The 13981-nt window shown below is 42.9% G+C and overlaps 1 protein-coding gene across 1 annotated transcript; it reads right to left on the minus strand.

Annotated features, from left to right (window-relative positions):
* Positions 1–355: 355 nt before the first annotated feature.
* LOC121573586 (etoposide-induced protein 2.4 homolog) lies at positions 356–13728 on the minus strand. Its single transcript, XM_041885677.2, has 11 exons — positions 13636–13728; positions 7231–7364; positions 6419–6564; positions 6013–6073; positions 5803–5869; positions 5566–5690; positions 3458–3577; positions 3132–3243; positions 2911–3022; positions 2707–2781; positions 356–2575 (listed from the first exon to the last, which is right to left on the minus strand). The coding sequence occupies exons 2-11, from the start codon at positions 7270–7272 to the stop codon at positions 2410–2412; spliced, it is 1026 nt and encodes a 341-aa protein (XP_041741611.1). The 5' UTR covers positions 7273–7364; positions 13636–13728; the 3' UTR covers positions 356–2409.
* Positions 13729–13981: the final 253 nt, after the last annotated feature.

The following is a 13981-nucleotide window of genomic DNA, read 5'->3' on the forward strand; positions in this document are numbered from 1 at the left end:
TTTGGACATGATTACTAAGTTTAGATGGCTGGCTAGACTAACTACCAATCTAAAAATGGTTAGCTAACATGGCTAATTGAGTGACTGACATGAGAAAAACTGCTGATGCCCAAACACAATTCTAAATTGCAACTGGTGTATTCTACTATTTTTACTCTCAATAGTAATTTGAGACCCTGACTGAGTTCCTAAAAAATACAAATTAAACTTTTTTGTTTCGTTGGTTGGGGCCCCCTAAGCGACCGCTTTTGTCGCTTATGACTGGAACCGGCCCTGGGTGGGAAACATTTAGCAACAAAGCAGCTAACCATAGAATACCATTTCAGACAAAGAAAATTGGGTCAATCAAGATTACTTCCAAGTAGATGTTTTTATTTAGGCAATACTTTTAGAAAACCTAACTCACAAATATCAATCTGCATACATAAACACTATGCACTTCATACAATTATTACATACCGTTTCAAAAACGCTTCCCCCGCAACCCATGAGATAAGATGACTAGGTGAAAGCTAGATGATGGTAATCCCCATGGTGAGGATTTGGTTGAACATTAGAGCCAAGTGACATCACGTAAAACAAGAAGCCCCCACATTTTTTTTGCCACTGCTCAAGGGGGAACATAACAAGCACAGAGGGCTTCTCCCTTGTCTGTTACTTGAAGAGAAAATCTGTCAGAAGTTCAGCTCAGTGACGTCTTCCTAGTTCCTACACTACAGTGCTTGGTGTCCAATTGATTCGAAGCAGAAGTTAGTCAAACAGAGTAGTAGATAAAGCAGTTTGGCAGTGTCATCTGATCTGACCCAGCAGCAGTCATACAGCTTCACCTGTCCGTCTAATGCTGCGGTTACACAGGCAGCCCAATTCTGATATTTTTTCCACTAATTGGTCTTTTGACCAATCACATCAGATCTTTTCACATCAGCTCTTTTTCAGAGCTGGTCAAAAGACCAATTAGTGAAAAACATATCTGAATTGGGCTGCCTGTGAAACGCAGTCTATTACACCCCTATAGAAAACTGCTTCCTCAAAATAGCTAGCTTCACCACACAACAACCAGTGATTTAATATTTGGATTTGTTAAGTAAGGATGCTCTTCCTTTGTTGTGTGATGTTTAGATCAGGCCAAGTATTCACAAAGTGTCTCAGGAGTAGGAGTGCTGATCTAGCATCAGTTTGGACTAATAATATATATAAGATTGTATGGACAGATCCTAGATCAGCGACGCTTTGGCTGCGTTTACATATGCAACCCAATTCTGATATTTTTCCCACTAATTGGTATTTTGCAGCCTACGTGGATACAGTCCCAGCTCCATGCTGAAAGCGTAAAAATTAAGATCCTCTAAAAAAAGCACAAAAAATTAGTGTCCCTTTGTTTTCACCGCACAAGATTATTCCTTGGCCAGAGGAGTAGCAGTGCCGCCCTGGCTTTACAGCGAAACAGCTATTCATGAACAAGACAGCATCCTATCAGGGTGAACGGAATGTCACTTGCAACACAGAAAAATTACTCTTGTGCTTTACTTTTGAACATCGCAAACATGTCACCCCCTTCACTGAAAAAGGAGAACAGACTCATTTTATTCACACAAACTTGGATGAATGTCTAGTCACTGGCTGCGTCTCTGTGCTAATTCCTCAAACAAAGGAATACCAAGGATCATGTGACCAGTGTCTAAGGCTCCGTCTGTCATTCAGAACATATAGTAACATAACATGCAGTGCTTGACTTGGGCAGGAGCTCACCGGAGCCTTCAGCTCCTGTTTCTCTTATAAAATATTATCTCATAAGTATTGTGGAGCTCCTGCACCTAAACAGTACTGGTACCCAAAATGAATACCGGCACGGCATGTACTTCAGTCCAAGTCAAGCACTGATAACATCAGTCCTGTAAAAAATTTAACCTTTTCCTTTTCCACATCAAGTGTTTTATACAAAGCAGTCTGGGATCAGTCACTGGGTGATTAACAGATTAAACAAACAATAGGTAGCAAACATTGTAGTTGGAATTGAAAAGAGCAGAACAAAAAAACTGAAGAAAACAATGTATATGACTGCTTGTGCTGTATTTAAAGCACTCAAATGGCACATCATACATAAAAAACAATTAAAACAAATTATGAGAAAGATATATAATATTCATGTGTGTTTGAGCGTGAGGCACAGGGCAGTCAAATCTCCATATTCGTCATTCACATTAAAAACACACCTGGCAGGTGCTCCAAAAGAATATGAAGGGCTGTAGTAGAATCATTAAAATCACATAAAACCCCCCTTTAACTAAAACAAACATAATTCCTCTTCCTGTCCGGATGAGAGAGATCCTTCCACAGAAAGAATCAACTGCTCCTCCATTGGTTTACTAAGCAGTTGCTAAGCTGCTCCTTTGTCACCCCCGGTGGTCATTACTGGGAGGGTATTGGTCTCTGGCGGGCAGGCGAGGCGTGGGGAGAGGGGGGCAGCTTCTCGGTGGAGGTGGACGAAGTCAGGGACGACTGTAGGTGGACCGTCTTGTGGAACAGCTTGTTGCTAATCAGCACAACCAGAGAGAATAGGCGCAGCTGGAAGTGGCTGTGTGTGGAAAAGACACAGGGGGAGAAGAGAGTGAGTGAGCAGGGAAGAGGATTTCACTGGCTCTTTTCACACAAGTAAATCTGTTTGATCACTGGTCATTGTTAGGGCTTGCAGTGCACCAAACTCACTATAGCTTTGTTGGGGTCTTGGCCTCGTTAGCGCTGATGATGAACAGCGGGAAGAGGATGGAGAACAGACAGCCACTAAAGCAGAAAAAATATATAATTTGAATGGATCATTCAAATGATTTACGGATATCAGTAGGACTGAAAGTCTGCATATTGGAAGAGTCCTCATGCTTGGATTGAACGAGGGGACACTAGTGGCGTTACCTTATAATATATGAAGAGGGGAGGGCAGTCAACAGAGCCATGGGAAGACCAAACCCAAAGTAGTAGGGCCAGTTCCTCTCAATGTTGGACAGCCGTTGGTGCATCTCAATGCCTTGGATGAAACGGTTACAAATGGGTTGAGATTTTGTTCAGTTCCTATTACCTAAAATGAGTAGAATACTTCGAGAATAAATACATATTTGAGTACATAGGAAGCACACCATGGTTGAACCAGCGATACTCAAAGCAGTAGAGGGAGTAGAGCAGAGACATGTGAAGAAGGCTGACCATCTGTCCAATGGCATCGATGGGGAAGAGACTCACAACCATACCCTAGAGGACCACAACAAAGACAAGATGATGAGCTAATACATTGACTACTAACTTCCACCATTGGGTGTAATGAATTACAGCTCTGTGTTGATCCCAAAGACCCCTGTATGTTTTCATTCCAACACAACCTTTGTGAACCCTCGACAGGTCATGATTGATAGTGAGTCTTCTTTGTGAAATTGAAGACACATGGGAACGTCTATTGCAGTACTACCTGAATGAGGAAGAGAGCCTGGAGGAGGAGGTTGAAGAGCATGTCAGCGATGATCTTACTGACGCTGGGGAAAGGCTGGGCTTTCCGACCAGACACCTCAAACGCCAGGTCAGCTATGTCCTACAGCAGACAACCAGAGGGCGTGTTATCCTCCCGTTTCACTGTGTGACACATGTTAACATCTCACAAGATCCTCAGGCAATAACATTTAAAATACTGGAAGGGAATATAGACAGCATAGCAATAAGACATGGGAAATTTGTAACTACTGTGAGACAAAAGGAAAACATAGCCAAGCATTCATTCAACTGTATTAAATCCAATACTCCATCCCCTGAACATTGCTGGAAAGTTATACATATCATCAATAGAAACCGTAATTGGTTTATGATAAAAGTATATACGACTAGTGCTCTCCGGTGCCAACTGTGCAACAGTTCTCCTTGACCAGCTACAGTGGGGAAAAAAAGTATTTAGTCAGCCACCAATTGTGCAAGTTCTCCCACTTAAAAAGATGAGAGGCTTGTAATTTTAATCATAGGTACACGTCAACTATGACAGACAAAATGAAAAAAAAAATTCCAGAAAATCACATTGTAGGATTTTTAATGAATTTATTTGCAAATTATGGTGGAAAATAAGTATTTGGTCAATAACAAAAGTTTCTCAATACTTTGTTATATACCCTTTGTTGGCAATGACACAGGTCAAACGTTTTCTGTAAGTTCACAAGGTTTCCACACACTGTTGCTGGTATTTTGGCTCCTCTAGAGCAGTGATGTTTTGGGGCTGTCGCTGGGCAACACGGACATTCAACTCCCTCCAAAGATTTTCTATGGGGTTGAGATCTGGAGACTGGCTAGGCCACTCCAGGACCTTGAAATGCTTCTTACGAAGCCACTCCTTCGTTGCCCGGGCGGTGTGTTTGGGATCATTGCCATGCTGAAAGACCCAGCCACGTTTCATCTTCAATGCCCTTGCTGATGGAAGGAGGTTTTCACTCAAAATCTCACGATACATGGCCCCATTCATTCTTTCCTTTACACGGATCAGTCGTCCTGGTCCCTTTGCAGAAAAACAGCCCCAAAGCATGATGTTTCCACCCCCCATGCTTCACAGTAGGTATGGTGTTCTTTGGATGCAACTCAGCATTCTTTGTCCTCCAAACACGACGAGTTGAGTTTTTACCAAAAAAGTTCTATTTTGGTTTCATCTGACCATATGACATTCTCCCAATCCTCTTCTGGATCATCCAAATGCACTCTAGCAAACTTCAGACGGGCCTGGACATGTACTGGCTTAAGCAGGGGGACACGTCTAGCACTGCAGGATTTGAGTCCCTGGCGGCGTAGTGTGTTACTGATGGTAGGCTTTGTTACTTTGGTCCCAGCTCTCTGTAGGTCATTCACTAGGTCCCCCCGTGTGGTTCTGGGAATTTTGCTCACCGTTCTTGTGATCATTTTGACCCCACGGGGTGAGATCTTGCGTGGAGCCCCAGATCGAGGGAGATTATCAGTGGTCTTGTATGTCTTCCATTTCCTAATAATTGCTCCCACAGTTGATTTCTTCAAACCAAGCTGCTTACCTATTGCAGATTCAGTCTTCCCAGCCTGGTGCAGGTCTACAATTTTGTTTCTGGTGTCCTTTGACAGCTCTTTGGTATTGGCCATAGTGGAGTTTGGAGTGTGACTGTTTGAGGATGTGGACAGGTGTCTTTTATACTGATAACAAGTTCAAAAAAGGTGCCATTAATACAGGTAACGAGTGGAGGACAGAGGAGCCTCTTAAAGAAGAAGTTACAGGTCTGTGAGAGCCAGAAATCTTGCTTGTTTGTAGGTGACCAAATACTTATTTTCCACCATAATTTGCAAATAAATTCATTAAAAATCCTACAATGTGATTTTCTGGAAAAAAAATTCTCAATTTGTCTGTCATAGTTGACGTGTACCTATGATGAAAATTACAGGCCTCTCATCTTTTTAAGTGGGAGAACTTGCACAATTGGTGGCTGACTAAATACTTTTTCCCCACTGTATATCCCACCCTTGTTACAACGACAACCACAAAACATCTGTCATCACCTGTGTACTAACTAACAGAGGCCTCACCTGGAACCAGATGGCGTTGACTATCTTGCTGAGCACAAACAGTGGGAGCACCCAGAGAGCACTGAACACTGAGGTCAATATGAACTCCAGCCAGGACCACACATTGCCATGGAGAGAGGGGTCACCTGGCAGGAAATGTCTCTTTGAGTGACAGGTTTTACCAGTTTTTAACAAATCACTATGAAGCATGTGATAATAGAGTGAACCCGCCCCACAGTTCCAGGCATGCATACATACCGATGATTCTTGCTGTCAGAGTCTGCAGCAGTGGAATAAACACCCGATAGAAGAGGAACAGACTGAGCTGCAAAAATAATTGGAGGAGGGATTACTAACATGAACAATGTCTTTGTATTATTACTTCTTTGCCCCGCTCAAAGAAATTCAGTATTTGCATGATATGCATTTTTCAAACAGTTTTAAAATATAGAAAAGTATGTTTCTTACCCAGAACACTCCCCCATTCCACGCACAGCACTGAAAAATCCTACTGGCTAATTTGGGTTCACTGAAAGAGAGAGTATGACAACACATTGTCACCCACCATCGTCATTAATAAGCACAAAAAGGTATAGGTCTAAGCCTACCGTGAACACTGGACAGCATACAAGGATCCATATGAAAGGTCTTTACTCATAACTCTTAATATGAACCTTTCACAACTAGAACGAGCATAATAAGTTGCCTTTTATGATGTGTATCAAGTAGCTCCTCAGGCTGAGGGAGATACCAAAACAGAATTGTGCTGGCTCTGACATTTTTTTTCTTCCATATCACCCTTTCCAGCATGGTTCAGTCCAGCTTGGCTCGGCAGTGTGAATAGGGTATTAAACTCCTACGTGCCAGTGTCTACCTCTCCTGTTTGCGTTCCTCACTCTGGGCCCGTCTCTGAGCCAGGGCGCCGCTGGCTCTCCTCTTTCGCTGCTCCTCCCTTTTCTGCTGGATGCGGGCATCCAGCTTGGAGATAGTTCCGATCCCCAAAATGGAGTCCTTAATCCCCTGTAGGACACACAGAAAATTCACACTAAGACTGGGGTAAATGCCTTATAAAAGGAAATCAACACAGCACATTATTCTAATGTTGTACGCTAGACTTGGTATGTGTATACATACATGGGTGGAAAAGTTCCTTTTAAATCATTGCAGTCAGGTAACTTGTGCTTAAATTCACTTGGTTACCTAGTAGCACAGTTTAAATAAAAAATACATTAACTATACAAAAAAAAACAAGGCTAATCTTTGCACTGCTTTTGTGGAGGGGATCACCATCTGGAAGTAAGGTGATGAGGTTCAAGGTAAACAACACAAGATAACGGTAAACATTTGGTTAAGACATTAAATGTAGGCTACTATGGTTTTACCCCAAAGCAACGTTTGCTCTAGAGCAAACAAGAAAAAACACAAAATAAAAAGTTTAAACTTTATTAAAACATTTAATTTGTCTTATGTAAAAACATACTAACTTACTAGACTAAATGTTAAAATGGGCCAAGTGGATGGCATCAACTAGAAAACATAATTCCCAATGGATCTAAACAGAGCTTGGTAGTTGGTTCACCATCTCATGGTTCAGACAGATAGCTGTACCCTCCTTTAACCCCATGTGTAGGCCTATCACTTGTGCTTGTATGTGGACAGACAGGGTGTGTTGTGTTGCTGTCTGACCGTCGCAACATTGCGGAGGAAGGCCCTGACACTGTCTGTCATCTCCAGACCAGCTGCAGATCCATCAACTGCAGAAGGAGGAGGGGCTGGGGACCTGGTCAGCTCTCATGGCAGGGAGGGGCACACCTAGCAACCTGTGACACCACACATGAAAAAAGTTAGAGCAGCAGGTTCACTTTGCTCCAAGTCTCAGATGAAAGCAGGTTCACACTGAGGAGCACACCAAGCAACCTGTGACATCATGGCAAGGAGGAGCACACCAAGCAACCCGTGACATCATCAGTCACATCACGCAGTCAAATATTTAGAGCAGGGCTCTCCAACCCTTATGCTGCGTTCAAAACAACTGGGAACTCGGAAATCTCAGACTTCAGTGCGTTCAAGACAACCTAGGAATATACAGAGATGTATGTTCCTAGAAGACAACTTGGAAAAATCGTTTTGAACGGCCATTCAACTAAAGAAACTCTGGCATCTTTCTAGAGCTCCGACTTTCCGACCTGAAAATCACTGCGGTCATGATTTGACCTATTTTTTTAAGTTCCAAGATCTCTTGAAAGTAGGGCTGACCCCAATTAGTCGACTGGTCGATTGTTTAGTCGTTAGGCTGTTCGTCAACCAAGACGGTTTTAGTCGAGCAGTAACATACATATACAATGCGGAGGGCTCTGTATAGCTCCGCATTGACATGATTAGTTGACGGTAGGTGGGGGCGGTACATCCTGTAGAAAACACAAACTCACTTCCTTGACAACAGCTCTGCACTGCTCCGTGAAGCGCAATAAGTATGAATGCCCTGACTTCTGCTGAGGCTGTATCACCATAAATGCTGCATGGCCAATGCAGACGTTGGATTGACCATGCGCCCAGATGCAGAATGCACTCTCTCCCGCCAATTTGTGCACATTCATTGTTTTATAACTTCATTGTGTGCATTTGATTGTTAGTGAATATAAATTCCCCATTACATATATCACCAGTAGTACATTTACTGTTAATTCCTATCATTTCTAATATACACTACCGGTCAAAAGTTTTAGAACACCTACTCATTCAAGGGTTTTTCTTTATTTTACCATTTTCTACATTGTAGAATAATAGTGAAGACATCAAAACTATGAAATAACACATATGGAATCATGTAGTAACCAAAAAAGGGTTAAACAAATCAAAATATATTTTATATTTGAGATTCTTCAAATACCCACCCTTTGCCTTGATGACAGCTTTGCACACTCTTGGCATTCTCTCAACCAGCTTCATGAGGTAGTCACCTGGAATGCATTTCAATTAACAGGTGTGCCTTTTTAAAAGTTAATTTGTGGAATTTCTTTCCTTCTTAATGCGTTTGAGCCAATCAGTTGTGTTGTGACAAGGTAGGGGTGGTATACAGAAGATAGCCCTAATTGGTAAAAGACCAACTCAATATTATGGCAAGAACAGCTCAAATAAGCAAAGAGAAAGGACAGTCCATCATTACTTTAAGACCTGAAGGTCAGTCAATACGGAACATTTCAAGAACTTTGAAAGTTTCTTCAAGTGCAGTGGCAAAAAACATCAAGCGCTATGATGAAACTGGCTCTCATGAGGACCGCCACAGGAATGGACGACCCAGAGTTACCTCTGCTGCAGAGGATAAGTTAATTCGAGTTACCAGCCTCAGAAATTGCAGCCCAAATAAATGCTTCACAGAGTTCAAGTAACAGACACATCTCAACATCAACTGTTCAGAGGAGACTGCGTGAATCAGGCCTTCATGGTCGATTGCTGCAAAGAAACCACTACTAATTGACACCAATAATAAGAAGAGACTTGCTTGGGCGAAGAAACACGAGCAATGGACATTAGACCGGTGGAAATGTGTCCTTTGGTCTGGAGTCCAAATTTGAGATTTTTGGTTCCAACCGCCGTTTCTTTGTGAGATGCGGTGTGGGTGAACGGATGATCTCCGCATGTGTATTTCCCACCGTAAAGCATGGAGGAGGAGGTGTTATGGTGTGGGGACACTGTCTGTGATTTATTTAGAATTCAAGGCATACTTAACCAGCGTGGCTACCACAGCATTCTGCAGCGATACGCCATCTCATCTGGTTTGGGCTTAGTGGGACTATCATTTGTTTTTCAACAGGACAATGACCCAACACACCTCCAGGCTGTAAAAGGGCTATTTTACCAAGAAGAAGAGTGATGGAGTGCTGCATCAAATGACCTGGCCTCCACAATCCCACGACCTCAACCAAATTGAGATGGTTTGGGATGAGTCGGACCGCAGAGTGAAGGAAAAGCAGCCAACAAGTGCTCAGCATATGTGGTAACTCCTTCAAGACTGTTGGAAAAGCATTCCAGGTGAAGATGGTTGAGAGAATGCCAAGAGTGTGCAAAGCTGTCATCAAGGCAAAGGGTGGCTATTTGAAGAATCTCAAAATGTAAAATATATTTGGATTTGTTTAACACTTTTTTGGTTACTACATGATTCCATATGTATTATTTCATCATTTTGATGTCTTCACTATTATTTTACAATGTAGAAAATCGTAAAAATAAAATAAAAACCCTTGAATGAGTAGGTGTTCTAAAACTTTTGAGCGGTAGTGTGTTTGTTACTTTGGTTATGGTAATTTCTGTTAATCCATTCAATATTATTATTCCAGTCTTCAGTTATCATTGTCGGAGTGGACACATTGTTTGCAGAGTGCACAACCTATGCTACACTTGAGAGAAACAAGTTTTGGTTTATTTAATTCAATTTACGAGTTTTGTCAATTTAGTCATTGTCTTTTGATTGGAGCACTCCTGTCAATGTTGAGAAAGGACGTGCACGCATTGAAGTAGGCCTATAGACTACCTGGCCTGCGCGCAAATGTAGGCATATAAATGAGCCCATTTGAGGATCTGATAGTATTTCTGATTGGCTTAACGCACCACCTGTGGAGCTTCTCAAAGGAACGTTTCTTCACCTCAAACAGCAACCAAACAAAGTATTTTTACAATAGTTCCTCAATGTATTTGAAAAATCTTTCCAGCTCTCTCCCTTTCATTAACCACTCAGCTTGAAAGGGAAAAATTTCATGCTCTGATCCAGTGGAAACTACCAGATTACTTCTTATCAGTGCTTGACTTGGACTGAAATAGGTTCTGGTACTCATTTTGGGTGCTGGTACTGTTTATATACTGCTCAAAAAAATAAAGGGAACACTAAAATAACACATCCTAGATCTGAATGAATGAAATAATCTTATTAAATCCTTTTTTCTTTACATAGTTGAATGTGCTGACAACAAAAACACACAACAATTATCAATGGAAATCAAATGTATCAACCCATGGAGGTCTGGATTTGGAGTCACCCTCAAAATTAAAGTGGAAAACCACACTACAGGCTGATCCAACTTTGATGTAATGTCCTTAAAACAAGTCAAAATGAGGCTCAGTAGTGTGTGGGCCTCCACGTGCCTGTATGACCTCCCTACAACGCCTGGGCATGCTCCTGATGAGGTGGCGGATGGTCTCCTGAGGGATCTCCTCCCAGACCTGGACTAAAGCATCCGCCAACTCCTGGACAGTCTGTGGTGCAACGTGGCGTTGGTGGATGGAGTGAGACATGATGTCCCAGATGTGCTCAATTGGATTCAGGTCTGGGGAACGGGCGGGCCAGTCCATAGCATCAATGCCTTCCTCTTGCAGGAACTGCTGACACACTCCAGCCACATGAGGTCTAGCATTGTCTTGCATTAGGAGGAACCCAGGGCCAACCGCATCAGCATATGGTCTCACAAGGGGTCTGAGGATCTCATCTCGGTACCTAATGGCAGTCAGGCTACCTCTGGCGAGCACATGGAGGGCTGTGCGGCCCCCCAAAGAAATGCCACCCCACACCATGACTGACCCACCGCCAAACCGGTCATGCTGGAGGATGTTGCAGGCAGCAGAACGTTCTCCACGGCGTCTCCAGACTCTGTCACGTCTGTCACGTGCTCAGTGTGAACCTGCTTTCATCTGTGAAGAGCACAGGGCGCCAGTGGCGAATTTGCCAATCTTGGTGTTCTCTGGCAAATGCCAAACGTCCTGCACGGTGTTGGGCTGTAAGCACAACCCCCCACCTGTGGACGTCGGTCCCTCATACCACCCTCATGGAGTCTGTTTCTGACCGTTTGAGCAGACACATGCACATTTGTGGCCTGCTGGAGGTAATTTTGCAGGGCTCTGGCAGTGCTCCTCCTGCTCCTCCTTGCACAAAGGCGGAGGTAGCAGTCCTGCTGCTGGGTTGTTGCCCTCCTACGGCCTCCTCCACGTCTCCTGATGTACTGGCCTGTCTCCTGGTAGCGCCTCCATGCTCTGGACACTACGCTGACAGACACAGCAAACCTTCTTGCCACAGCTCGCATTGATGTGCCATCCTGGATGAGCTGCACTACCTGAGCCACTTGTGTGGGTTGTAGACTCCGTCTCATGCTAGCACTAGAGTGAAAGCACCGCCAGCATTCAAAAGTGACCAAAACATCAGCCAGGAAGCATAGGAACTGAGAAGTGGTCTGTGGTCACCACCTGCAGAACCACTTCTTTATTGGGGGTGTCTTGCTAATTGCCTATAATGTCCACATGTTGTCTATTCCATTTGCACAACAGCATGTGAAATGTATTGTCAATCAGTGTTGCTTCCTAAGTGGACAGTTTGATTTCACAGAAGTGTGATTGACTTGGAGTTACATTGTGTTGTTTAAGTGTTCCCTTTATTTTTTTGAGGAGTGTATATACACACATACAGTATCTCACAAAAGTGAGTACACCCCTCACATTTTTGTAAATATTTGAGTATATCTTTTCATGTGACAACACTGAAGAAATGACACTTTGCTACAATGTAAAGTAGTTAGTGTACAGCTTGTATAATAGTGTAAATTTGCTGTCCCTTCAAAATAACACAACACACAGCCATTAATGTCTAAACCGCTGGCAACAAAAGTGAGTACACCCCTAAGTGAAAATGTCCAAATTGGGCCCAAAGTGTCAATATTTTGTGTGGCCACCATCATTTTCCAGCACTGCCTTAACCCTCTTGGGCATGGAGTTCATGTTTGAACTCCACGTATGGTCTGAGCACTGACAGGCTGACCCCCGACCCCTTCAACCTCTGCAGCAATGCTGGCAGCACTCATATGTCTATTTCCCAAAGACAACCTCTGGATATGACGCTGAGCACGTGCACTCAACTTCTTTGGTCGACCATGGCGAGGCCTGTTCTGAGTGGAACCTGTCCTGTTAAACCACTGTATGGTCTTGGCCACCGTGCTGCAGCTCAGTTTCAGAGTCTTGGCAATCTTCTTATAGCCCAGGCCATCTTTATGTAAAGCAACATTTTTTTTTCTTCAGATCCTCAGAGAGTTCTTTGCCATGAGGTGCCATGTTGAACTTCCAGTGACCAGTATGAGGGAGTGTGACAGCGATGACACCAAATTTAACACACCTGCTCCCCATTGACACCTGAGACCTTGTAACACTAACGAGTCACATGACACCAGGGAGGGAAAATGGTTAATTGGGCCCAATTTTGACATTTTCACTTAGGGGTGCACTCACTTTTGTTGCCAGCGGTTTAGACATTAATGGCTATGTGTTGAGTTGTTTTGAGGGGACAGCAAATGTACACTGTTATACAAGCTGTACACTCGCTACTTTACATTGTAGCAAAGTGTCATTTCTTCAGTGTTGTCACATGAAAATATATACAAAAATATTTACAAATATGTGAGGGGTGTACTCACTTTTGTGAGATACTGTATATATTTTTTTGTTGTTGTTGGTATTCTTTCTTAAAACTGCATTGTTGGTTAAGGGCTTGTAAGTAAGCATTCACCTGTTGTATTCGGCGCATGTGACATAACATTTGATTTGAATGTGAGTGGGTGTGTGTGTAGAGTCAATATACATGTGCATTTGTGTGTGACATTGTTATGTTGAATAGCCAGTTACCTTATCAAGTGATGTTAGAGACACTTCTAAATTAATTGTATCTAGCTAACTAGCCATCTGTTGTTAGACAGTTATGATTGAAACGTTGTTTTGCCACAATTCTAGGAACGCTGCTGCGTCTTGAGGCAGACAACACTGAAACGTTAGCTAGTTACGAGAACACATACAACCAACTGTAGTTAACTACATACCTAGTTACTTGAAAAAAAGTTAGTACACAGACGTTCAGTAGTAACATTGGCTAGCTAGGTGTCAAACAAACATAGAATTATAGCTAGCTAGATGGTTAGCTACCCAGGCAAATCGTCCAAATGCAAACGGTGCAAGCAAGCTAACTTGCCCAACTGGCTCGTTAGCTAACAACGAATTTAGATGATTTAGCTAATTGGATCAAAGACAGGCCAGATAATCGAGAATTTAGTCACCATGACCTACCTCATACAGCTTCACAGAAATAATCTCTTCACCTCTTTTTTTCTGCAACAACAACCCAAACCCTGCCCCGTAACTTGTGTATTGCGCAAACTCCAACCTAAGGGATTGTGGGAGGTGTAGTGTGGTGTCTGGGACGGCAAAAAGTTGTGTCCTCTGCTTGCTCTTTTGGGGGTAGGCCCTCCGGAAGCACTTGTGACAACCATTGGTGTAAAGGGTTTTGTAAAGACAATTTTCCAGTGAATTATCACTCATGGATTTCATACAATTAAACACTGTAGTAGGCCAACATATACTGAACAAAAATATAAACGCAACATGTAAAGTGTTGGTCCCATGTTTCATGATT

The sequence above is a fragment of the Coregonus clupeaformis genome, chromosome 9 (genome assembly GCF_020615455.1).
Source record: "Coregonus clupeaformis isolate EN_2021a chromosome 9, ASM2061545v1, whole genome shotgun sequence".
In the NCBI taxonomy this organism is placed as follows: domain Eukaryota; kingdom Metazoa; phylum Chordata; class Actinopteri; order Salmoniformes; family Salmonidae; genus Coregonus; species Coregonus clupeaformis.

Excerpts from the sequence above, each read along its gene's own strand:
- LOC121573586 (XM_041885677.2), bottom strand. The coding sequence starts at position 7,272 with ATGACAGACAGTGTCAGGGCCTTCCTCCGCAATGTTGCGACG. Across the intron at positions 5,870-6,012 it reads GGAATGGGGGAGTGTTCTGG|CTCAGTCTGTTCCTCTTCTA; the intron begins GTAAGAAACATA and ends TTATTTTTGCAG. Across the intron at positions 2,782-2,910 it reads CCCTCTTCATATATTATAAG|TGGCTGTCTGTTCTCCATCC; the intron begins GTAACGCCACTA and ends TTTCTGCTTTAG.